The 24,995-nt window shown below is 39.4% G+C and overlaps 3 protein-coding genes across 3 annotated transcripts in view; all 3 read left to right on the forward strand.

Annotated features, from left to right (window-relative positions):
* LOC140949909 (uncharacterized) overlaps positions 1 to 24,995 on the forward strand; it is a 192,482-nt gene that overhangs the window by 161,316 nt on the left and 6,171 nt on the right. The gene's annotated exons all lie outside the window — the stretch shown is intronic.
* On the forward strand, positions 3,285 to 16,984 carry LOC140950803 (uncharacterized). The gene is made up of 7 exons (XM_073400025.1): positions 3,285 to 3,399; positions 7,856 to 8,227; positions 10,812 to 11,072; positions 12,366 to 12,490; positions 12,827 to 12,897; positions 13,717 to 13,853; positions 16,605 to 16,984. The coding sequence occupies exons 1-7, from the start codon at positions 3,342 to 3,344 to the stop codon at positions 16,982 to 16,984; spliced, it is 1,404 nt and encodes a 467-aa protein (XP_073256126.1). The 5' UTR covers positions 3,285 to 3,341.
* LOC140949912 (neural cell adhesion molecule L1-like protein) lies at positions 16,551 to 21,954 on the forward strand. Its single transcript, XM_073399065.1, has 4 exons — positions 16,551 to 16,976; positions 19,553 to 19,813; positions 21,109 to 21,233; positions 21,570 to 21,954. Exons 2-4 carry the CDS (start codon positions 19,615 to 19,617, stop codon positions 21,648 to 21,650), a joined length of 405 nt encoding a protein of 134 aa, XP_073255166.1. The 5' UTR covers positions 16,551 to 16,976; positions 19,553 to 19,614; the 3' UTR covers positions 21,651 to 21,954.

The following is a 24,995-nucleotide window of genomic DNA, read 5'->3' on the forward strand; positions in this document are numbered from 1 at the left end:
TCGTCAAGAAATATTCCCTGCAGGTTTTAAGAACATTGAAATCAGGGAAGGCTTTTAAATAGGGCCTCAAATCATGAATACGGTTGTGGTAACCTTTTTTCCATATCCTTACTCATGCCGACGTAGTTAATGCTACCTAATTAAATATGCATATTTTAGTAAATGCTATTTAGAACGGTTTGCTTCCATCAGCGCTCCTGAAAAGTGAACTACGAATGTGTCTCAAGGAAAAAAAAATACGTGGAACGTGATTTCAAATAACAGGTGACATTAAATCGTCAATGACGTCACAAAACACGTTTTCCTAAACGGGGAAGGGTTGCAAACCTTAATGTTAGGAATTGTCACTACCAAAATGTTACATAAACAGTGTAAATCGTTAATTCGCCTTGTATGATTGAAAATGTTATTTATCCTATTAGCTATTTAACTAATTAATAAGTCACGTGACCCTTTTCCCTTTATTTACCGATTCCTATATAACGTAAACACACATACAAGGCGAATTTATAAGAACCTTTTCAATAGCCTCTGAAATGTACCTAAAAGAACTTGTTGCTCTATCATTATCCTTTCCCCATTTTAGAGTAAATATTTTGACCGTTAATTCTCAATTATCAGTCACATGACGAAAATTTGAGCTTCTAAAATGCACTCATATAGCTAAGGCCATTAAGCTTCATTTGTAGTTCAGTTTTCAGGATCCTTGATAGAACTAGCAAACCGTTCTAAATAGCATTCTATCAAAATATGCATATTTAATTAGATAGTCATGCCTTAAGTGGCCTGAGTAACAAAAGCGTGTAACTGACTTTACGGGAGTCGAAGGAAAAGCACTGCACAAACCCGATGTTTGTGAGGCTAAGCACGCAAAACAAAAAATTACAGAATAAAGCAAAAGACAACACAAGCGTGCAACAAACTTTATGGGAGCCGAGGGAAGAACACTGCACAAACTGCAGATAGCGAGGGAAAGTACGAATAACACCGCTACTGGATAATACAAAAGCAAAACATTAACGTGTAAAAACATTACGGGAGCCAAGGGAAGGGCAGTAAACAAACTGGGAGTATAGTGCCAGCGAAACACGGGCGAGGGAAAGTAAGTCATCGGCACTGTACTGGCAATTGGGCTGTTTGAAGCAGAGCTGGAGCTTGTGTAACATTGGCCGGGGTGGGACAGGTTCGTCAGCCTTCTTAATAAAACAAGAATCGGTTAACAGAGCGAATGGATTCTTACGCAAATTGGGCAGAAATGAGATGCGGAGCTCTTATTTATACTCGCGTTGCAAGGGACTGGCGCGAATAGTCGCTAAAATATTAACCCTAATTCTAATTCTAATTTATTTTCTTTATATGACTTGACAGTTTATATTCAGCTCATTTGTGTTCGATCATCTAATCTGTCCCATTCGTATTACTTGAGATTATAATATTGATAAAGAAGATTTGGCCAAGTTGTCGTTGATTTCAAAGCCACGGAGTTGCATTCGACGGTCTTCTGCGTCTGAAAAAGAGTACTGTTAAAAAAGTCAAAGTCCTTGAATACTGACACCGAGGGGGCTATATATATTTAGTAAAATCCAACTAGTGGTCTATTATCAATGCTGCATTCTGATTGGTTGAGCTTCTACTAGGCTTTATGTTATAGCCCACTAGTAGCGAAAAGCGCCAGCTTTGAAAACCAAAACAATGGGGGGCTAAATCACGTTTTGCTAGCTAAAGTTGTTTTGTCCAGTCGATGTTTTTGACCAACTAGTTGGATTTTACTATAGCCCTTGGCCTCATGGGATATTGACTCAGAGCCCATTCGGGCTCGAGGAATAATTGTTAAATATAGAGCTATAGAAAGTTTCCGTATTAAGCGGGTCATGTTATTTAAGTGAAAAATTCAGACTTTTTTTGTTTTAAAAAGAGGGCAAATTATACATCTATAACCTTCATAAAGCTATCATTGCGAGGAATTAGGAACGAAAAGAGTGAAGGGTGAAGAGTAAAACGAGAAAGAAACATTTTTTTTTTTAAATGAACTTGGCATGCATAATGATATAAAAATTGTAAGGGCTTTCTCTCCTCAGGGACAAAGCAAACTGTCCGTAATAATGGGGTGTCCGTAAAGCGGGATAGATAGTCAAACCCCCTTAATACGGACACTGAGGGGACCATAGAAAGTGTCCATATTAACGGGGTGTTTGTATTAAACGGCTTTTTTTCCAAGGGACAAAGAAAACTTTCCGTAATAGGCCACTTGCACGTTGACGCCATTTTACTACTACTACCAGAATCCTTCGGGGTTTAGCTTTCTTGTGCAAATTAGGGGATTGGCATTTAATCCTCGCTGGGATTACCAAATTTAAATATAAAAGGAAAACCGTTAAGGACTCCGGTCGTAGTGGTAAAATGACGCCATCGCAAATGGCCTTTAATGAGGAGTCCTTATTAAGCGAGTGTCCGCGCGTAAAGCGAGGTTTTACTGTATGTAAAAAGCTTAAGCAAGTCAGACATATGAATACAATGAATTTCTCTACTTGTAAAAGTTATTAGAAAATGTCGCCGATGGCGAAAGTTATATATGTTACAATCTTTTTAGCCGTTTGCTCATTTGCATTCAAATAGTATAGATGAAGGTGAACAGAAGTTCAAGAGTTCGTCATTTCTATTGGCATTGGGCTTGCTATCTCTGAAGCTGTCACATAAGACAAATTAAACGTGCCGAACATCATGGCTTGTAAAAAGTTGGGCCAATATTAAAGGATACATGATTCGCGAAAGCACGTTTCGTAACTCTTTCCGATTTTTCCTTAGTTAAATTCTATTGTCTTTTTTTCAGTCGCTGACTGAAATTGAGAGGAATGACCATTAAAATAACGCGAATTCAAGTGTTTACGAACGCTTCTTTGCAGAAATAACCAGGATGCTGATTCTACCTGCCAATGTTCATTAAGAAATGTGTTTAGACGTTATAGGAAAAGTTAATATCAATGATACCATTGAGTCTTTCCGGTCAATGAAACCGATCCTCAGGTAACCGTTTTAACAGCAAATTAGCATGCCTGTACAGGCCTCACTGCACACACGAGAGATACAATATTCACAAGCGTAAAAAGTAAGGAAGCTAATATTTGCGAGATTTGCGTCTGCTGAAAGAACGCGTCATGCGCACTGGCATCGCGTGTGAGCTCGTTGAGTTTAATCGTTTTCTGTGAAAGGGTGCAGAGCGCTCCGCAAGAATAACGTGCTATCGTGACCCAGTGTTACAGCTGTAACTCGTTTGGCACCTATTTGGCGCTCTAACCGAAGTGTTACTTTGTGTAGATCCCTGCTACGTCTAAAGAACAACTATGGCGAAGCTGATACCTATGATGGTGGCTTTACTTGTAATGACCGTTGGTCGCTCAGGTAAGTGTGACTAGTACGTGCTAACACATTGTAAATAAGATTGGCGACTATAGAGTCTCCTCAGTTCTCTTGGCTTCTTTTTTTTTATTGCCTGGTCGTGACCCAATCTGACTGGAGTCAAATTTCCAAAAGATTTGTGCTTTAGACAGTGCAGATGACGTGAGCGCAGCGATTTTGTCGCCACACCTTTCATTAATTGTTTGTAAGGTTCAAATGTTGTTTATACTATTTACTTGCGACGTTGAGCATTCATATTTCAGCTTTGTTTTTGTGCTATATATATAAACGATAATCGACGTAAACAACCCTCAATGTTCTCTACCATACCCTAAAACCTGAAACCAAAATTTTCCTTAAACGATTAATGAGCACGTTCATCGCGAAATTTAGCCTACGAATGCAGCCTTTCCTCCTAGCTCCTCGCCGCCAGGGACGTCTTGCCAGGAGGAACGTTTGCGACTCAGTGACAGAAATTCCATTCTGACGACGTTAATCAATGTTTACTTAACAAACCCGCTGTCATGGGGTTCCAAATGTAAATTTGTTTGATCTTATGTTTCTCCTGGTCGATTATGGTAAAGTTTTGTGATCTTTTGCGAACGAGCTCCAGCAAAACTCAGATGCGTTTTCTAAAGAAGAATATATTCTAGGAATATTGACTGTTTTTGAAGTAGATTCATCACGTTTAAATTTGACCTTTGTGGCCTTTTGTGTGTCATTCGTAAACAATATAGGTAAAACAATATAACCACTACGTCGACCAATCAGAGCTCCTAACCAGATTCCGAAGATATTTTACGTCATCACCGAGTATTGAATTTCTATCGCTGAGTCGTAGACGTTCTTCCTGGCGAAACGTTCTTAGCAGCGAGGAGCAAGGGGAAACGGCTGTATTCGCAGGTTACGCGAAATTGAGTGTTGGAGTTTAACAGGAGCTCTAGGACGCTTTTCTAAAGTCGACCTTTGCGCCTACCAAGCGAACGTTCAACTACACCAATTAAAATTGTAAACATCAATCTACCAGGAAGGCTTTGTATTGTAAGGGAATGTATATTCTGTACAGCGGTGCATAGTGGAAAAAATTATTTTTGCCCTTCTTTCCACTATGAAAAACAAAATTCATTTAAATGTCACTTCCCTTTCGAAATGACGCTAAGAATTGCTAGGAATTCCTAGGATTTTCTAAGAAAATAATTAAATTCTTAGGATTTAAGTTGCGGCCTAGGAGTAAAGGTGTCGGAAAATTTATTTTATCCAATCATATCACACTGTTATAAGTTACATAAAGTGCATAAGTCATTTTAACAGGAAGTTAGGAAAAGAGGGAAGAGACGAAGTGCTTCTTACAACACGTATAATTACTTTATACAATATTTGCTGTTGGCTTCTTTTATCACGTACTTTGTCATATTCCTTTCGCTTCGTAGAAAGATGCGCTGAAAATAATTCATTGATGGAGCTGTCATCAATTTAGTAGAAGGATTAAGTTTCCGAAGATGAGTGCTTTTTTTTCTTTCGAAAAAAGCAATGTCCATTGAGGCTTTTCGCGATGGAAACAACTGAAGCATGACAAGAATGCTCTGGTTGGTTTTCACTTTATTACTGAGAACAAGAGTGACACATTCAAGCAAACTATTCGTTTTAGCTACATGTACGCAAAATTGTCTCTAGCCCGTCGGTTTTTGGGAGAAGTAGTCTACCTGCCTGACTACCTGTACCTCAATACAAATCTCACAACCCGAAGGGCATATTAAATCAAAACCTGTTTAGAATGAAAAAGAAAGTAGGTTGAGCATACCCAGTACTCAATAGGACTGTTGTTGACAGTGACTGACATTTCGACAACCTGTACGGTAGTAATATCTTTAGAGTCAAAGTGAGTTGTATCACGTCAGTTGATGGCACTAATCTCTGGTTATTGACTTCAGTGTCAGTTCGCCATGTTGTTGGTCGCCTGTCAGTTAAGCCGTGATGTTATTGGCTATGAAGACTCGTAATGTCATTGGTGCGTTTCGATCGTTCTATTGTCACAGTTAAACAGTCGTTTATTGTTAGTCAAATTCTCGGCTGTCCAGTGATTCTGTCGTTGTTCGGTTTGCTTGAGTCCGTCAATACTGTGAAGTCGTTTGTACGGTGCCGGTAACTGTTGACTTAGACTGCGAGCAGTTTCTTATTTTTCTTTGCAAAGTTACTGCCCGAAAAAACCCAAGCATGCCGCCAGCGGCGAAGCCGCGAGGCACGATAAAGGAGGGCGTAAGCCCGAGAAGAAAAAATAAGAGACTGCTGACTCTTTTGTTCTGTCTGGGGACAACGAAGCTGTCAAGGTAGTTTATTTAACCAATTAAACCTGAGTAACTTGAAACGATTTATAAATAGAACATAAACAACTGAAAATTTGTACTTTTTTTAAAATCCGGTAAGATTGCCTTGATTTCCTTTCTCTTGATGAAATTTACATCAGTTTCCTTCTGTAAGATATCCTTAACATTTTAGTTTACAAGCGATTACCGCTAGGTTCGTAACTGTTCGCAGTTGGTTGTGACGCGTGACTATTTTTTTTCGCTTGCATCTCCCCCACAGACCAGTCAACAGCTGTAAAATTGACCAATCGGTTACACCGTTTCTGGGCTGACGGAGGGTTTGTTTATTACTACAAAAGAGTCCGCAGTCCGTCTTTTCTCGTCTGGTCCTAATCCCTTATTGTAACGTAACGTCGTTGTTTGCAATCGCGCTGGCCGAGATAAGAAATAGACGGATTTTAAGAGAAAAGGTGGACTGCAAGCAGTCTACTGTTGACTACGTTTCAGTGGCGTTTTTTCTAAGTTAGTAAACCAGCTTTCTAAAGTGGATCATTCCGACTATAAACTTTAAGATAACTACAAACCACTAAATGGCGTGCGTGTTTAATTTTGTTTGTAGCGATCTAACCAAATTAGTGCCCTTATCATTGCTGAAATATTTCACTAGTCTTCCGCACAACCAGTGAGCCTGGTGTATAACCAATTTCTTGCCATCAACAAAACAACTTATTGTTCCACAGAAGAATAACTCCGTACCATTCTATTAAACTAGAGACTTTTTCTTGAATTTCTCAAATACCACGTTAGTTATTTCAGTTAGTATGAATACAAGTCACGGAAAACGGGTTACTCGCTGGGTTTCTGCCACCATACTGATTTTCGCGTCGTTGCATCGCCTTATGTAAGGGAATCCAAGACATTCTTGGAGTCTGAATTCCACGCCGTGGATTCAGGATTCCAATTACTAGATTCCAGATCTTTTTCAATGAAACTTGGATTCCGGATTCCAATTGTCAGTGGCATTCTGGATTCCAAGGTCCCGGATTCCCGATTCCACATGCAAAAATTTGCCAGATGCTCGAATTCGGATTCCCTTACTTGGGGCGAGTTGCATCAATCTGGTAAGTCAGTAAAGACCTTTAGCATCAAGTTTTTCATGAGAAACCGCAAACTGCAAACTGCAGTTTGCCGTTACGCGTTTGAAGTTTCCGGGAGTTCCAATTTTAGCAAGGCGTTCAGTTCAGTTCATTTTTATTTAGCCAAAATATAATACAATACAAGAATACATATAGGAATTGTAAGTTGGCAAGGGAGCCCAGAAGAAACCAGAAGGCTTATATGAAATAAAATGAAATTCGCAGAGTGATACCGAACGTTAAAAATAGGAACTAAACAGAGACTGAGTTAAGTTATGAATTCAGTAACAAGCAGACAGAAAAAAAAATTAACTCTAGACTGGAAAAGGAAACTTTCTTATGTTAGGACAGCAGAAAGGAATATAAAATCGATTTGAACTACGCGTTCCCATGTTGTTTATTTTTCATCAAGTTGAAGTGCATTGCTTCTATTGCCCAAAAAACAGTAATAATTCATTGATTCGAGAACAAAAATCCAACAAACTCATCGCAGTTAGCCTGCGTAGCAAGCATTTCCGTGTGGTTTAGGAGCAAAGAACGAGGAACGAGGGTCAAAGACCGTAAGAAAAATGGCGCAAGTAAAAGAGCGGGGAGGGGTTGGTTCCCCTTCCCCTCCCCTCACTTTCATTTTTTGGCTCTTGTTTCATTTCTCGCGCGGCCAAAACCGAGAATCCCGTTCCTCGGTCTTTCTTTGCTCCGAAACCAAACGGAAACGCTTGCAACGCAGGCTACATCGTAGACGGACATAAAAAGCTATTTCGTTCCTTTAAACGCGAGGCTGTTCCTTTTTTTTAGTGGCAAAAAACCTTGCCGTAAGTCACTTACCCCTGGAAGCCCTTCCTACCGGTCTAACGTGAACTGCAAACTGCAAACGCGACCGCAAGACCGTGGTCACGTGACAAGAAAAACCTGATGCTAAAGGTCTCTAGTGAGCAAATTCTATACATGTCCATTTTGTTACAGTCATTGCCGACCAAATAATACCTAAATGATGCATTGTTTCTCCTTGGGTTATCTTAGAGGCAATAAGATGGGACAAACAGCCTGACAAACCAACAATTCTGGTTGAAGGAGTAAACAACACTGGGGAGAGTCTGAAACTCGTCTGGACTTTCGTTACGGAGCCATCCGAATTCATTGATAGAGTCACATTTCAAAGGCGAAGAGATGATGCTGATCCATCAGAAGATATTGCAACCAACAAAGAAGGAGGAGCGTTTAATGTTTTTCCGAAATTTATTTCAAACTACAGTGCAAGCATTCCAGCTACACTGATTTTGAGAAATCCCGTGACCAACGACGGCGAGTTCATATATTCTATCGTGGTATCGCTCTCCAAAAATAACCTTCCTGAGCCAAGTCTTACGGACCAAGTACAGTTAATAGTGTTTGGTAAGTAAAGTATCTCTTTACTTCTACGTTTTTCAGTTATTTTTAACATTTTCAGGCTAAGGCGTCTTTCAAAACACCTTTCCCTTTATTGAGTGTGAGAGAGATTTATGAAACCAAATTTACTTTACGTCATCCTGAAACTCTTGTGAAAAGTCTTTGAATGGCGGCTTATGTATTTTTGACAGTCCCTTTTTCAAAAGTACTGTTGTGGTAAGCTTCGCATCAGTTACTTCCTCAATGGAACGTGAGTTCGTTCTTGCGTGCCCGGCCTTAATTTGAAATTAACGAAATTGCCTTTTTTACAATTTCTGCACGTGCCATAATGTTTCAAAAGCCTCATTCTATGTTATGGTTAGCTGACTTTAAGGTAAAGTTTGAAAATACTGAGTATATTCATAGTTTATTGCATCACAAATCCATCATTTTTCACGACACTACAAACTACAGACATAACTATCAATTAATATTTTAAAACCCGTTTTCCTCACGCGGTTTAGTTTTGAGTAAAATACTTTCAATCATGCTGTAAATTATACATCCATTTATAATTATAGCAGAGCAAAGGTTCCCTCGTTGCGTAAATTAACTAACCATAAAAGGACTCTTTAGATAGAGCGATTATTTTTAAAAAATGAATTTCGGGCCTTCCGAAAACAATTAACCATAATTAAGATTATATTGGTCGCGTAGAGATGAAATATTCACGCTATTTCACGCAAAACGTAAAATAAACAACGTAAAGGTAAATTGTCGCCGTCGCCTAATTATTTTAAAATGTATTAGGCAAATTGTTTTCAAAGTTTACGATTTAGTTCTGAAATTCGTAGGAATCATAGGTATGGTGAATCGTGAAATGATTTGCATACAGAATCGCCGGCAAGACTGAATATTGAGTGCTTTGTCATTTTTCGTCGTGTACACAATATATGAATGCTGTATATGATTTGAAGTTTCTCCGTGCAAAAACAGTCATGATAACAGTAAAAAGCGCTTCGAGAGATCAGTTGTCGATTGATCTCTTCAATTTCGACATGGTTTTACAGTTCCTACCATTATATTGTGGACTCTGACTGTACAGTATAGACTGACATCAAAGAAAAAAAACGTAGTCAACGTTTTATCCTTTCCGGCGACCTGAAAAACGTCCTGTAAACTTAGTCCATTAAAAGCCTCCCTAAGGCTGTGCAAAATAACAAACACAACTAATGAACGAACAAATATTTAACAATAATTGCACGAGTGCGCGTTAGATATGAGTTGGCTACAATCATCTCATATCCATCAAGCGCAAGTGGAATAATTCTTTTATTAAAAACGCCCACAAAATAGCGAAAATTCTTTCCGACTTTATTTGTAAAAACAACCGATTTTCAGCTGGTTTTTAATTTTGAGCAGACGCTTACAGTAACCTTGTTTGGAGAGCATGGTATAATGGCTCATATACCATGGTGGCTAAGCCAATCAGAGCTCTATGATTGCATTATCCAATGATTCAGTTTTTAATAAAATAATATACACTCACACACTCACACACTATACTTTATTGCATGCACATCATTTTGCCATCTCCACCCGCAAATTTTTTTGATGAACACTTAATAGCAACGTGTATTCATAGTTTTACAACTGTACTTATAAATCGCCAATCTGAATTCTCTAAAACTACCATTTCAGAAAGTTATTCTATCAACTCTAACTCCCTCTGGGAAAGGTATCAATGATACTAGTCCGCATTTACTCGCGGAGTAAATGTTCTAGATGAATTTGCAGGTAAGAAGTCTAAGAAGGACCAAAACAACATCATTCTAATTTTGGAATAAATATTACATAATAATAAAATTTCCTTTTTAAGACGGTCGAACTTAAAATCTAGCCATGACTGACCTTTCGAATTATTATTTACGGCTCCCCCCCCCCCCCCCCCCCCTGTTTCCTCTTTACATGTTTTAACTGAATTTGAAGTGGATGTTCTACAGGGTTTAAAAATAAAGGATGCTTCTATTTGAAGACTTCTGTACCTGAGTAACCTGCAATAGGCGAATCTTTGTTTACACTTTTTGCCTCAGTAACATATGCTTATCACTATCTGATGACGCTAATAAAATAAAAACTCTGAATATTGAAAGGGCATAACAGTTTGCAGTTATCTCTGAAAATTTGAGCCTAATACACCAAATGGTTTCGGAGAAATTGTTGTCTAAAAACTCGAAATTTTACAGAGAATGTATGGCTCATTAACTTTTTTGCCACCCAGCAATTTAAAAGTTTTTGATGGCTGATATTTCCTTCAATATTGCTTGCAAAGAGCTGAAAATTGCAAAAATTGCTCAACTTAATCGGCTCTTTCAACTTTTGCCTTTTATACGACCACGGCTTCCAACTGAGTTAAGTCAGGAGCCTTGTTAAGTCGTATGCTAACGAGGAAAATTGAACGGCGATGACGTCAGCAAAGATTCGTCTATTAATTAAAAGCAGCTTGATGGCTCCTGTGGCTGACGTAATCATTTCCAGCTTATTTTTTTAATAATGCCCAAAATCATGAAAGAAAGCCAGTTGTTATATCTGCGTTTTTTGTTTTGGACAGTGCCTCCAAGAATTACAACGGAGCCAGAGAGAGAGTCTAAAGTCAGCGTTGGAGAAAATTTGATGCTGACATGCAGTGCATCTGGCGACCCATTCCCAGAAGTCACATGGAGCAAAGAGGGCAAAACGCTGAGGCTTTTTAATGTTACTGGCCCAGTTCTGCATCTCGTTAACATAACGAGGGAGGATGTTGGATCTTACAAATGCACAGCAAAAAATAAAGTCGGAGAGGCCTCTCGCCCTGCCCTGGTTAACATAGCATGTAAGTAATTTTTATTTTCAGTTTTTAACATTAAAAGTAAGCAATGCAATTGAAGTAATAAGTTGTTATTTTCTTGTGAACAATTGTCGTGATAGGCTAAAATCTATTGAATGCAGTAGTTTGGAACTTCGATAAAAGTTTGCCCTAACGACGACATTTGTCTCCGTCATTGATGAGTGTGGCAAAACTGGTTCTTAAAAAGAACTGATGAGTCACGTTATTCAGTTCAGCGTGGATCAGAAACTATTCTATCTTTTCATGTGAGACAGAGGGCAGGCATTGAATTAAACGTGTAGTTGAAAGACATTTATTAGCCCATTTTTGCGTTATTACCTTTGGAAAAGCTCAGCATTCATTGTCGTCCCATTTAAGGGATTCTCTATTCCAGAAACCAGGAAATTTTGGCTTGTGGAATTGGGAATCCAGGAATTCTTGGCTTGGAATCCAGGAATCCTGCAATTTGGAATCCGGAATACAGCTGAAGGAAACAGGAAAACCCGCCAACGATTGGAATCCAGAATCCAACTTCCGATGACAAAGAATCCGAAATCCAGTACCTAGAATCGGGAATCGTCGAAGCTAAGACTGTCTTGGAATTCCTTTTTAAACGTGTGGCGATTTTTGAAACGCCCTGCAGTTACCTGCAGAAAGATACTTTGAGGGCTGTTATCAGTTTATAGTATCACAGACAGGTTTATATTTAAAGAATGACGTGACCCTCGGACGTACACGCAAACTCATACCCCCACCGTGGCACAAGCGGGGAGGAGAGAGGGTGGATGGAACCCCTCCCCGGGGTTTTTGATATGTTGCAGTATTTTGAAACGATTTTACCTTTAGTGGAAAGCCTTTGATGGTCTTAACAAGATGAGGTATATTTGAGGGATGTTGGCGCTGCTGGAGGCCTGTGACGTCACCAAAAATGGTTGCCATCCTGGCCGCCATCTTGGATTTTACCAAGAATTAGAAATCAGGTTAAAACTGCGAGAAATGATAATGTTTTTGTGCTTTACATAAAATAACTTATAAATAAGCATTTTGCATGTTTTTAGCCGTAAGGCGTCATATCTCGTAACCATAGCAACTGACCATCACTAAACTTTCTCAAAATGTGCGCGAAGGATGAATGAACAACTACTGAAAATGTCAGGTACTGATGTTTTATCTTATTGCGGGGGGGGGGGGGAGGGGCATCCAACCCCCTCCCCCTTGTACGTCCTTGTACGTCCGTCTTGCTTCTAATTTTTTAAGTAAATATAATTACTTATCTCTATTTATGTCTACGTTTGACAGGTCCAGAAAACCAGTGTGAGGATCATGAATTTGGAATTAGAATTACAAACATCAGATGGATGCAAGCGTTTAACAACTCCAATGCAATTGAATATAAAGCCTTGAAATCAAACGTCATATCACAAGTAAGTCAATTACCCTTTTGTCGTCTGTACTTTCCATTTTCATTTGCTCAATAACCGAGAAATACAGAATTAAGCAATGGCTGAATAATTCCTCGCTCTTTAGGTTACTTACAAGCTGAAATGATGGGAAACCCACACCAAACAAAATACCCAAAAACCCCGGCTAATTAACGACACTTAGGACTGGAAAACTGCACATATCTATTTGAGTAATACTGTGAACTTCCAGGATTTACATGTAAGGGTTTTATTTCATCTGTGGCTTCAACAGGGTGTCTGTCTTTTATCAGTCTGCTATCAAATGTATTGAAGGAATTTCACCTGTTTCTTTAACAGATTGCAAGAATCTACTCCCAATCTCAAAATAGCGAAAAGCAACTATATGGTATAACTATTGTGGAATTCAGGTATATATGACATATGTAGCAGTTTATCGTTGACATGCAATCGTGTAATTGTTAAAAGAAAAGAAAGAAAAAAACAGAAGAAAACTGTATCCGAATAAACGATAGCTGGAGGGCATTGGAAAAGAATTGAAACTCATCTTTAATTTGTTAATTTACATCCGTGATATACTAATCACAGTCGGGTCATAACCTTGTTAAAAATGGAAGTTTATTTAGCAATTACTGGATGGACATTAGTATGATAATGATGAGATAAAGGGGAGATCTGCACAATTTCGCAGATCATACGAAAGCCTTATCTATGCCAATAGCAGTTTTACCATTCATTCCAAAAAATTTTTGTTTTAAAAACAAGTTAAACATGCTTAAACCTAGCCTGATTCTCAGACGTCCGAGGTCGTTCTCGGTCCCTTTCGCTCCTCTCCCTCTCGACCGCGAACGACCACGGACGTCTGAGAATCAGGCTAGCTTAAACCGCGATCGATGCTACGTTCTCGTCTTCATTTGCCAGCTTCTGGGCAAGTTCATGATATAAAGTAGGTTAAGAAAATATCCGACACTTCGCGATAATAATGTCTCATCATGTTTACATGAAAGGTGTGGAGAGGCTGTCTAATAGAAGAGAATTTACCGCGAAAACACGGTGTTTGCATACCATTTTTGTTTTTTTTTTTAAGTGCTCTGATAGCATTCAATAATCTTCAGAGAGGCACCAAGGGATGGCAATTTTATTTTTTTCCCCACCTGAGCTGGCTACCTCACCCACCTGGGGTCACCCAACCCCATGTAAATGGGCCCTAAGATATATTTTATTTTCAGAGAAGGAAGCACCATTGCTATTGTTCGCCTACGATTTGAAAGAAACATCAGCGACCCCTTAAAGCCTTTGGAAGATGCTATCAAAGATGGCATATTGGGGCGGAATATCAGAGTTGATACACAGCTCCTTAATACAAGTATGTCAAGCCCCAAGTCAATCCAGTAGTTACCATTAGTTTATTTTTAACAAAGCTGACAAACAAACAAACGTGATAGGGATACTTAAGGGGAACTTACAACCTGGCTCATAATATAAATTCCACCTCAAATTGCACGGAAATACCAGTCTATCAAGTGTAATTTAATATCCAGTTCACAGTGAGTTATCAAAATATCATTTATTATTTTTTTATTATACCTTCATAAAATTCGCCCACCTCGGTCAGTATGTCAACGAATTGGCCGAGGAAGCAAACTCCAAATTAACTGAAGAAAATGTCAAGTGACAGTGCAAAGTGCAAAACTGAAAATCAGTTAACCGTTTAAAACCTGAAGTTGGCGATTCTAACTTAAAGGAAAAGTCCATTTTAAATGTTTTGGATAGATTAAACTTCAAGTTATATCTTTTAATTTGACATCTTTGCAAACTAATAGTATATATTTCAAAGTGATATGAAAGGAAAAAAAGTGATACGTGTATTTTGTTCAAGAAAAAAAACGAACAGGTTTACCTTCCTCTTTGGCAAAAGAACTTGGATATTTCGTTTCACTTTCCTGCATAAGATTGGTCTATTTTAGACAGTATGAACTCCTCAGAGTTGGTACACTAAAATAATAATAATACGATGACGATGACGATTACGGTAATGATGATAAAGATTTTACCTGTAATTTCAACGTTACAATTTATGTGAACATGGCTTCAGTGAGTGTCTACAGGTCCTCTGCTAAGTACCAAGAATTTCACCCTGCCCACCAGGGACATTGGGTTACTGCCTGCGCCTCTCCCCTGGTGACGCAGCAGACGCCTGATTCAGCTGGCTCGGGCAAAGTAAACATAAGATGCCAGTCAAAGCCCCTAGTAAACACTGCTCTTTACAAGGGAATGTGTTAAAATAGCCCCCTCACTACCCCTCTAGTTTTGCCCTCAATCCTGAGCCACCCATCCACCTTTAAGGCAGTCCCTGGGTCCACCCGTGCCGTCAAAGACGTCAAGAACTCTACCTTTTTGGAGACCGAAGTGGCCCAGAGCCGGGCTGCGCCCGGAACCAAGCGAAAACCTACTGGCCACGTTTTAAGGAACTCAGACAGATATATCTAGCCTATTTTTTGAGAACCAACCTAACGAAATTTGCCGTCATTGAGTGAAAAGGCTTCAAAAGGCAGTTTTTTTGGGCCTTGTAAGCTCAAAAATCACACTAACGAATGAAAAGGAAAGGAGAAAAAGCAAGAGCGAGGAGGAAGAAAGTAGGAGAAGAGAAAAAAAAATGGTTACGCTCTTAGTTTCTATAACTGCTCCTTTGAAAAAACTGTTGGACGCAAAAGGTCCATTTCACGGTAACGTTTTAAAAAATCCGGCTAGGATATTCTGGGAAATAAGCAGCTTTCTTTGATGACAAATTTCCTGAAAAGACGTCGTTTGCCACTTGAAAATAGCACATTTTGAAAGATTACTAGAATTCTTTGCAAACAACGTTGGCCAGAAATCCTGTGTTTTCGAAGAAGGAGGCCACCTCCGGACCCAGTTTCGCCTCATTTCTTCTCTCCTGTCACCATTCAATGACATCTTCCGGCCGCACCAGCTGGAAACTCTAGGCCACACAGCTTAACTTGATTTACATAAAGTAAATATTGTAAAGAAACTCAGCTCTTACCCATTAGCCTTTTAAGGTGACTCTACTCTTGGTTCCTGGCTAGTAAAGAAAGATTGAATTCATCTCCATCAAAAAGATATTCTCAACCCGGCCATCTCTAGCTGCTTTAAGCCGGCTCTACTCGACAGAGGCAGCTTAAGACTTAAGCTAGCCCTAAGCAGAGCATTCAAGGCCACGTCACCCCTCAGACCTGACACGGCCTCGCAGCCGAGCACGTGGGTGAGGGGAAACCTTTCACTGGCGAATCGGCCTGAAACATTTCAAGAATTTGGGATGACAAACTGACGGCTGACAGATGATCAATGAACTGAGTCTCCAGAGAGACTAACGGATTATACCACGCTTTTCCAACACCCTCCCCTTCTAGGGATTGACATGGAGGCTCCTTCCCTCCCCATGGCAAGTTAACTCAGAGACTGAGCTTGACGACAACCAAGACAGCAACCCCAATGAAAATTCTCACCGCAGTCACCAGAAAATAATGGCAATTTCAACGTTACATCATCTTGATTTCATTCCTTATCTGCATTTCTTACAGTTTATCTGCTCAGGTTCTTTCACTGTCAGAGAAGTTGCTACCAGCCGGGTGTAAAAACCGTCAATTTCGCGCAATACTGACTGCGTTTGTTTCTACTTTCCATGATCCTTCTTTTCGAAGATTGAAGTGTTATATTGGTAGAAGAAAAAACCGGCCACACCTGCCAACGGCAAGGATAATCATTTGTTTTAACTTGTTAAGTTTGCCTCAAACCGAAACCAAACGGAAACGCTTGCAACGCAGGCTACATCGTAGACGGACATAAAAAGCTATTTCGTTCCTTTAAACGCGAGGCTGTTCCTTTTTTTTAGTGGCAAAAAACCTTGCCGTAAGTCACTTACCCCTGGAAGCCCTTCCTACCGGTCTAACGTGAACTGCAAACTGCAAACGCGACCGCAAGACCGTGGTCACGTGACAAGAAAAACCTGATGCTAAAGGTCTCTAGTGAGCAAATTCTATACATGTCCATTTTGTTACAGTCATTGCCGACCAAATAATACCTAAATGATGCATTGTTTCTCCTTGGGTTATCTTAGAGGCAATAAGATGGGACAAACAGCCTGACAAACCAACAATTCTGGTTGAAGGAGTAAACAACACTGGGGAGAGTCTGAAACTCGTCTGGACTTTCGTTACGGAGCCATCCGAATTCATTGATAGAGTCACATTTCAAAGGCGAAGAGATGATGCTGATCCATCAGAAGATATTGCAACCAACAAAGAAGGAGGAGCGTTTAATGTTTTTCCGAAATTTATTTCAAACTACAGTGCAAGCATTCCAGCTACACTGATTTTGAGAAATCCCGTGACCAACGACGGCGAGTTCATATATTCTATCGTGGTATCGCTCTCCAAAAATAACCTTCCTGAGCCAAGTCTTACGGACCAAGTACAGTTAATAGTGTTTGGTAAGTAAAGTATCTCTTTACTTCTACGTTTTTCAGTTATTTTTAACATTTTCAGGCTAAGGCGTCTTTCAAAACACCTTTCCCTTTATTGAGTGTGAGAGAGATTTATGAAACCAAATTTACTTTACGTCATCCTGAAACTCTTGTGAAAAGTCTTTGAATGGCGGCTTATGTATTTTTGACAGTCCCTTTTTCAAAAGTACTGTTGTGGTAAGCTTCGCATCAGTTACTTCCTCAATGGAACGTGAGTTCGTTCTTGCGTGCCCGGCCTTAATTTGAAATTAACGAAATTGCCTTTTTTACAATTTCTGCACGTGCCATAATGTTTCAAAAGCCTCATTCTATGTTATGGTTAGCTGACTTTAAGGTAAAGTTTGAAAATACTGAGTATATTCATAGTTTATTGCATCACAAATCCATCATTTTTCACGACACTACAAACTACAGACATAACTATCAATTAATATTTTAAAACCCGTTTTCCTCACGCGGTTTAGTTTTGAGTAAAATACTTTCAATCATGCTGTAAATTATACATCCATTTATAATTATAGCAGAGCAAAGGTTCCCTCGTTGCGTAAATTAACTAACCATAAAAGGACTCTTTAGATAGAGCGATTATTTTTAAAAAATGAATTTCGGGCCTTCCGAAAACAATTAACCATAATTAAGATTATATTGGTCGCGTAGAGATGAAATATTCACGCTATTTCACGCAAAACGTAAAATAAACAACGTAAAGGTAAATTGTCGCCGTCGCCTAATTATTTTAAAATGTATTAGGCAAATTGTTTTCAAAGTTTACGATTTAGTTCTGAAATTCGTAGGAATCATAGGTATGGTGAATCGTGAAATGATTTGCATACAGAATCGCCGGCAAGACTGAATATTGAGTGCTTTGTCATTTTTCGTCGTGTACACAATATATGAATGCTGTATATGATTTGAAGTTTCTCCGTGCAAAAACAGTCATGATAACAGTAAAAAGCGCTTCGAGAGATCAGTTGTCGATTGATCTCTTCAATTTCGACATGGTTTTACAGTTCCTACCATTATATTGTGGACTCTGACTGTACAGTATAGACTGACATCAAAGAAAAAAAACGTAGTCAACGTTTTATCCTTTCCGGCGACCTGAAAAACGTCCTGTAAACTTAGTCCATTAAAAGCCTCCCTAAGGCTGTGCAAAATAACAAACACAACTAATGAACGAACAAATATTTAACAATAATTGCACGAGTGCGCGTTAGATATGAGTTGGCTACAATCATCTCATATCCATCAAGCGCAAGTGGAATAATTCTTTTATTAAAAACGCCCACGAAATAGCGAAAATTCTTTCCGACTTTATTTGTAAAAACAACCGATTTTCAGCTGGTTTTTAATTTTGAGCAGACGCTTACAGTAACCTTGTTTGGAGAGCATGGTATAATGGCTCATATACCATGGTGGCTAAGCCAATCAGAGCTCTATGATTGCATTATCCAATGATTCAGTTTTTAATAAAATAATATACACTCACACACTCACACACTATACTTTATTGCATGCACATCATTTTGCCATCTCCACCCGCAAATTTTTTTGATGAACACTTAATAGCAACGTGTATTCATAGTTTTACAACTGTACTTATAAATCGCCAATCTGAATTCTCTAAAACTACCATTTCAGAAAGTTATTCTATCAACTCTAACTCCCTCTGGGAAAGGTATCAATGATACTAGTCCGCATTTACTCGCGGAGTAAATGTTCTAGATGAATTTGCAGGTAAGAAGTCTAAGAAGGACCAAAACAACATCATTCTAATTTTGGAATAAATATTACATAATAATAAAATTTCCTTTTTAAGACGGTCGAACTTAAAATCTAGCCATGACTGACCTTTCGAATTATTATTTACGGCTCCCCCCCCCCCCTGTTTCCTCTTTACATGTTTTAACTGAATTTGAAGTGGATGTTCTACAGGGTTTAAAAATAAAGGATGCTTCTATTTGAAGACTTCTGTACCTGAGTAACCTGCAATAGGCGAATCTTTGTTTACACTTTTTGCCTCAGTAACATATGCTTATCACTATCTGATGACGCTAATAAAATAAAAACTCTGAATATTGAAAGGGCATAACAGTTTGCAGTTATCTCTGAAAATTTGAGCCTAATACACCAAATGGTTTCGGAGAAATTGTTGTCTAAAAACTCGAAATTTTACAGAGAATGTATGGCTCATTAACTTTTTTGCCACCCAGCAATTTAAAAGTTTTTGATGGCTGATATTTCCTTCAATATTGCTTGCAAAGAGCTGAAAATTGCAAAAATTGCTCAACTTAATCGGCTCTTTCAACTTTTGCCTTTTATACGACCACGGCTTCCAACTGAGTTAAGTCAGGAGCCTTGTTAAGTCGTATGCTAACGAGGAAAATTGAACGGCGATGACGTCAGCAAAGATTCGTCTATTAATTAAAAGCAGCTTGATGGCTCCTGTGGCTGACGTAATCATTTCCAGCTTATTTTTTTAATAATGCCCAAAATCATGAAAGAAAGCCAGTTGTTATATCTGCGTTTTTTGTTTTGGACAGTGCCTCCAAGAATTACAACGGAGCCAGAGAGAGAGTCTAAAGTCAGCGTTGGAGAAAATTTGATGCTGACATGCAGTGCATCTGGCGACCCATTCCCAGAAGTCACATGGAGCAAAGAGGGCAAAACGCTGAGGCTTTTTAATGTTACTGGCCCAGTTCTGCATCTCGTTAACATAACGAGGGAGGATGTTGGATCTTACAAATGCACAGCAAAAAATAAAGTCGGAGAGGCCTCTCGCCCTGCCCTGGTTAACATAGCATGTAAGTAATTTTTATTTTCAGTTTTTAACATTAAAAGTAAGCAATGCAATTGAAGTAATAAGTTGTTATTTTCTTGTGAACAATTGTCGTGATAGGCTAAAATCTATTGAATGCAGTAGTTTGGAACTTCGATAAAAGTTTGCCCTAACGACGACATTTGTCTCCGTCATTGATGAGTGTGGCAAAACTGGTTCTTAAAAAGAACTGATGAGTCACGTTATTCAGTTCAGCGTGGATCAGAAACTATTCTATCTTTTCATGTGAGACAGAGGGCAGGCATTGAATTAAACGTGTAGTTGAAAGACATTTATTAGCCCATTTTTGCGTTATTACCTTTGGAAAAGCTCAGCATTCATTGTCGTCCCATTTAAGGGATTCTCTATTCCAGAAACCAGGAAATTTTGGCTTGTGGAATTGGGAATCCAGGAATTCTTGGCTTGGAATCCAGGAATCCTGCAATTTGGAATCCGGAATACAGCTGAAGGAAACAGGAAAACCCGCCAACGATTGGAATCCAGAATCCAACTTCCGATGACAAAGAATCCGAAATCCAGTACCTAGAATCGGGAATCGTCGAAGCTAAGACTGTCTTGGAATTCCTTTTTAAACGTGTGGCGATTTTTGAAACGCCCTGCAGTTACCTGCAGAAAGATACTTTGAGGGCTGTTATCAGTTTATAGTATCACAGACAGGTTTATATTTAAAGAATGACGTGACCCTCGGACGTACACGCAAACTCATACCCCCACCGTGGCACAAGCGGGGAGGAGAGAGGGTGGATGGAACCCCTCCCCGGGGTTTTTGATATGTTGCAGTATTTTGAAACGATTTTACCTTTAGTGGAAAGCCTTTGATGGTCTTAACAAGATGAGGTATATTTGAGGGATGTTGGCGCTGCTGGAGGCCTGTGACGTCACCAAAAATGGTTGCCATCCTGGCCGCCATCTTGGATTTTACCAAGAATTAGAAATCAGGTTAAAACTGCGAGAAATGATAATGTTTTTGTGCTTTACATAAAATAACTTATAAATAAGCATTTTGCATGTTTTTAGCCGTAAGGCGTCATATCTCGTAACCATAGCAACTGACCATCACTAAACTTTCTCAAAATGTGCGCGAAGGATGAATGAACAACTACTGAAAATGTCAGGTACTGATGTTTTATCTTATTGCGGGGGGGGGGGGGGGAGGGGCATCCAACCCCCTCCCCCTTGTACGTCCTTGTACGTCCGTCTTGCTTCTAATTTTTTAAGTAAATATAATTACTTATCTCTATTTATGTCTACGTTTGACAGGTCCAGAAAACCAGTGTGAGGATCATGAATTTGGAATTAGAATTACAAACATCAGATGGATGCAAGCGTTTAACAACTCCAATGCAATTGAATATAAAGCCTTGAAATCAAACGTCATATCACAAGTAAGTCAATTACCCTTTTGTCGTCTGTACTTTCCATTTTCATTTGCTCAATAACCGAGAAATACAGAATTAAGCAATGGCTGAATAATTCCTCGCTCTTTAGGTTACTTACAAGCTGAAATGATGGGAAACCCACACCAAACAAAATACCCAAAAACCCCGGCTAATTAACGACACTTAGGACTGGAAAACTGCACATATCTATTTGAGTAATACTGTGAACTTCCAGGATTTACATGTAAGGGTTTTATTTCATCTGTGGCTTCAACAGGGTGTCTGTCTTTTATCAGTCTGCTATCAAATGTATTGAAGGAATTTCACCTGTTTCTTTAACAGATTGCAAGAATCTACTCCCAATCTCAAAATAGCGAAAAGCAACTATATGGTATAACTATTGTGGAATTCAGGTATATATGACATATGTAGCAGTTTATCGTTGACATGCAATCGTGTAATTGTTAAAAGAAAAGAAAGAAAAAAACAGAAGAAAACTGTATCCGAATAAACGATAGCTGGAGGGCATTGGAAAAGAATTGAAACTCATCTTTAATTTGTTAATTTACATCCGTGATATACTAATCACAGTCGGGTCATAACCTTGTTAAAAATGGAAGTTTATTTAGCAATTACTGGATGGACATTAGTATGATAATGATGAGATAAAGGGGAGATCTGCACAATTTCGCAGATCATACGAAAGCCTTATCTATGCCAATAGCAGTTTTACCATTCATTCCAAAAAATTTTTGTTTTAAAAACAAGTTAAACATGCTTAAACCTAGCCTGATTCTCAGACGTCCGAGGTCGTTCTCGGTCCCTTTCGCTCCTCTCCCTCTCGACCGCGAACGACCACGGACGTCTGAGAATCAGGCTAGCTTAAACCGCGATCGATGCTACGTTCTCGTCTTCATTTGCCAGCTTCTGGGCAAGTTCATGATATAAAGTAGGTTAAGAAAATATCCGACACTTCGCGATAATAATGTCTCATCATGTTTACATGAAAGGTGTGGAGAGGCTGTCTAATAGAAGAGAATTTACCGCGAAAACACGGTGTTTGCATACCATTTTTGTTTTTTTTTTTAAGTGCTCTGATAGCATTCAATAATCTTCAGAGAGGCACCAAGGGATGGCAATTTTATTTTTTTCCCCACCTGAGCTGGCTACCTCACCCACCTGGGGTCACCCAACCCCATGTAAATGGGCCCTAAGATATATTTTATTTTCAGAGAAGGAAGCACCATTGCTATTGTTCGCCTACGATTTGAAAGAAACATCAGCGACCCCTTAAAGCCTTTGGAAGATGCTATCAAAGATGGCATATTGGGGCGGAATATCAGAGTTGATACACAGCTCCTTAATACAAGTATGTCAAGCCCCAAGTCAATCCAGTAGTTACCATTAGTTTATTTTTAACAAAGCTGACAAACAAACAAACGTGATAGGGATACTTAAGGGGAACTTACAACCTGGCTCATAATATAAATTCCACCTCAAATTGCACGGAAATACCAGTCTATCAAGTGTAATTTAATATCCAGTTCACAGTGAGTTATCAAAATATCATTTATTATTTTTTTATTATACCTTCATAAAATTCGCCCACCTCGGTCAGTATGTCAACGAATTGGCCGAGGAAGCAAACTCCAAATTAACTGAAGAAAATGTCAAGTGACAGTGCAAAGTGCAAAACTGAAAATCAGTTAACCGTTTAAAACCTGAAGTTGGCGATTCTAACTTAAAGGAAAAGTCCATTTTAAATGTTTTGGATAGATTAAACTTCAAGTTATATCTTTTAATTTGACATCTTTGCAAACTAATAGTATATATTTCAAAGTGATATGAAAGGAAAAAAAGTGATACGTGTATTTTGTTCAAGAAAAAAAACGAACAGGTTTACCTTCCTCTTTGGCAAAAGAACTTCGATATTTCGTTTCACTTTCCTGCATAAGATTGGTCTATTTTAGACAGTATGAACTCCTCAGAGTTGGTACACTAAAATAATAATAATACGATGACGATGACGATTACGGTAATGATGATAAAGATTTTACCTGTAATTTCAACGTTACAATTTATGTGAACATGGCTTCAGTGAGTGTCTACAGGTCCTCTGCTAAGTACCAAGAATTTCACCCTGCCCACCAGGGACATTGGGTTACTGCCTGCGCCTCTCCCCTGGTGACGCAGCAGACGCCTGATTCAGCTGGCTCGGGCAAAGTAAACATAAGATGCCAGTCAAAGCCCCTAGTAAACACTGCTCTTTACAAGGGAATGTGTTAAAATAGCCCCCTCACTACCCCTCTAGTTTTGCCCTCAATCCTGAGCCACCCATCCACCTTTAAGGCAGTCCCTGGGTCCACCCGTGCCGTCAAAGACGTCAAGAACTCTACCTTTTTGGAGACCGAAGTGGCCCAGAGCCGGGCTGCGCCCGGAACCAAGCGAAAACCTACTGGCCACGTTTTAAGGAACTCAGACAGATATATCTAGCCTATTTTTTGAGAACCAACCTAACGAAATTTGCCGTCATTGAGTGAAAAGGCTTCAAAAGGCAGTTTTTTTGGGCCTTGTAAGCTCAAAAATCACACTAACGAATGAAAAGGAAAGGAGAAAAAGCAAGAGCGAGGAGGAAGAAAGTAGGAGAAGAGAAAAAAAAATGGTTACGCTCTTAGTTTCTATAACTGCTCCTTTGAAAAAACTGTTGGACGCAAAAGGTCCATTTCACGGTAACGTTTTAAAAAATCCGGCTAGGATATTCTGGGAAATAAGCAGCTTTCTTTGATGACAAATTTCCTGAAAAGACGTCGTTTGCCACTTGAAAATAGCACATTTTGAAAGATTACTAGAATTCTTTGCAAACAACGTTGGCCAGAAATCCTGTGTTTTCGAAGAAGGAGGCCACCTCCGGACCCAGTTTCGCCTCATTTCTTCTCTCCTGTCACCATTCAATGACATCTTCCGGCCGCACCAGCTGGAAACTCTAGGCCACACAGCTTAACTTGATTTACATAAAGTAAATATTGTAAAGAAACTCAGCTCTTACCCATTAGCCTTTTAAGGTGACTCTACTCTTGGTTCCTGGCTAGTAAAGAAAGATTGAATTCATCTCCATCAAAAAGATATTCTCAACCCGGCCATCTCTAGCTGCTTTAAGCCGGCTCTACTCGACAGAGGCAGCTTAAGACTTAAGCTAGCCCTAAGCAGAGCATTCAAGGCCACGTCACCCCTCAGACCTGACACGGCCTCGCAGCCGAGCACGTGGGTGAGGGGAAACCTTTCACTGGCGAATCGGCCTGAAACATTTCAAGAATTTGGGATGACAAACTGACGGCTGACAGATGATCAATGAACTGAGTCTCCAGAGAGACTAACGGATTATACCACGCTTTTCCAACACCCTCCCCTTCTAGGGATTGACATGGAGGCTCCTTCCCTCCCCATGGCAAGTTAACTCAGAGACTGAGCTTGACGACAACCAAGACAGCAACCCCAATGAAAATTCTCACCGCAGTCACCAGAAAATAATGGCAATTTCAACGTTACATCATCTTGATTTCATTCCTTATCTGCATTTCTTACAGTTTATCTGCTCAGGTTCTTTCACTGTCAGAGAAGTTGCTACCAGCCGGGTGTAAAAACCGTCAATTTCGCGCAATACTGACTGCGTTTGTTTCTACTTTCCATGATCCTTCTTTTCGAAGATTGAAGTGTTATATTGGTAGAAGAAAAAACCGGCCACACCTGCCAACGGCAAGGATAATCATT

The sequence above is a fragment of the Porites lutea genome, chromosome 10 (assembly GCF_958299795.1).
Source record: "Porites lutea chromosome 10, jaPorLute2.1, whole genome shotgun sequence".
Lineage (NCBI taxonomy): Eukaryota > Metazoa > Cnidaria > Anthozoa > Scleractinia > Poritidae > Porites > Porites lutea.

Bases quoted from the DNA above. Each gene is read 5' to 3' on its own strand.
- LOC140949912 (XM_073399065.1), top strand. From the start codon at position 19,615: ATGCTGACATGCAGTGCATCTGGCGACCCATTCCCAGAAGTCACATGG. The intron at 19,814-21,108 runs GTAAGTAATTTT...TACGTTTGACAG, and splicing joins TGCCCTGGTTAACATAGCAT to GTCCAGAAAACCAGTGTGAG. The intron at 21,234-21,569 runs GTAAGTCAATTA...TTTCTTTAACAG, and splicing joins AATCAAACGTCATATCACAA to ATTGCAAGAATCTACTCCCA.
- LOC140950803 (XM_073400025.1), top strand. From the start codon at position 3,342: ATGGCGAAGCTGATACCTATGATGGTGGCTTTACTTGTAATGACCGTT. The intron at 8,228-10,811 runs GTAAGTAAAGTA...TGTTTTGGACAG, and splicing joins AGTACAGTTAATAGTGTTTG to TGCCTCCAAGAATTACAACG. The intron at 12,898-13,716 runs GTATATATGACA...TTTTATTTTCAG, and splicing joins ATAACTATTGTGGAATTCAG to AGAAGGAAGCACCATTGCTA.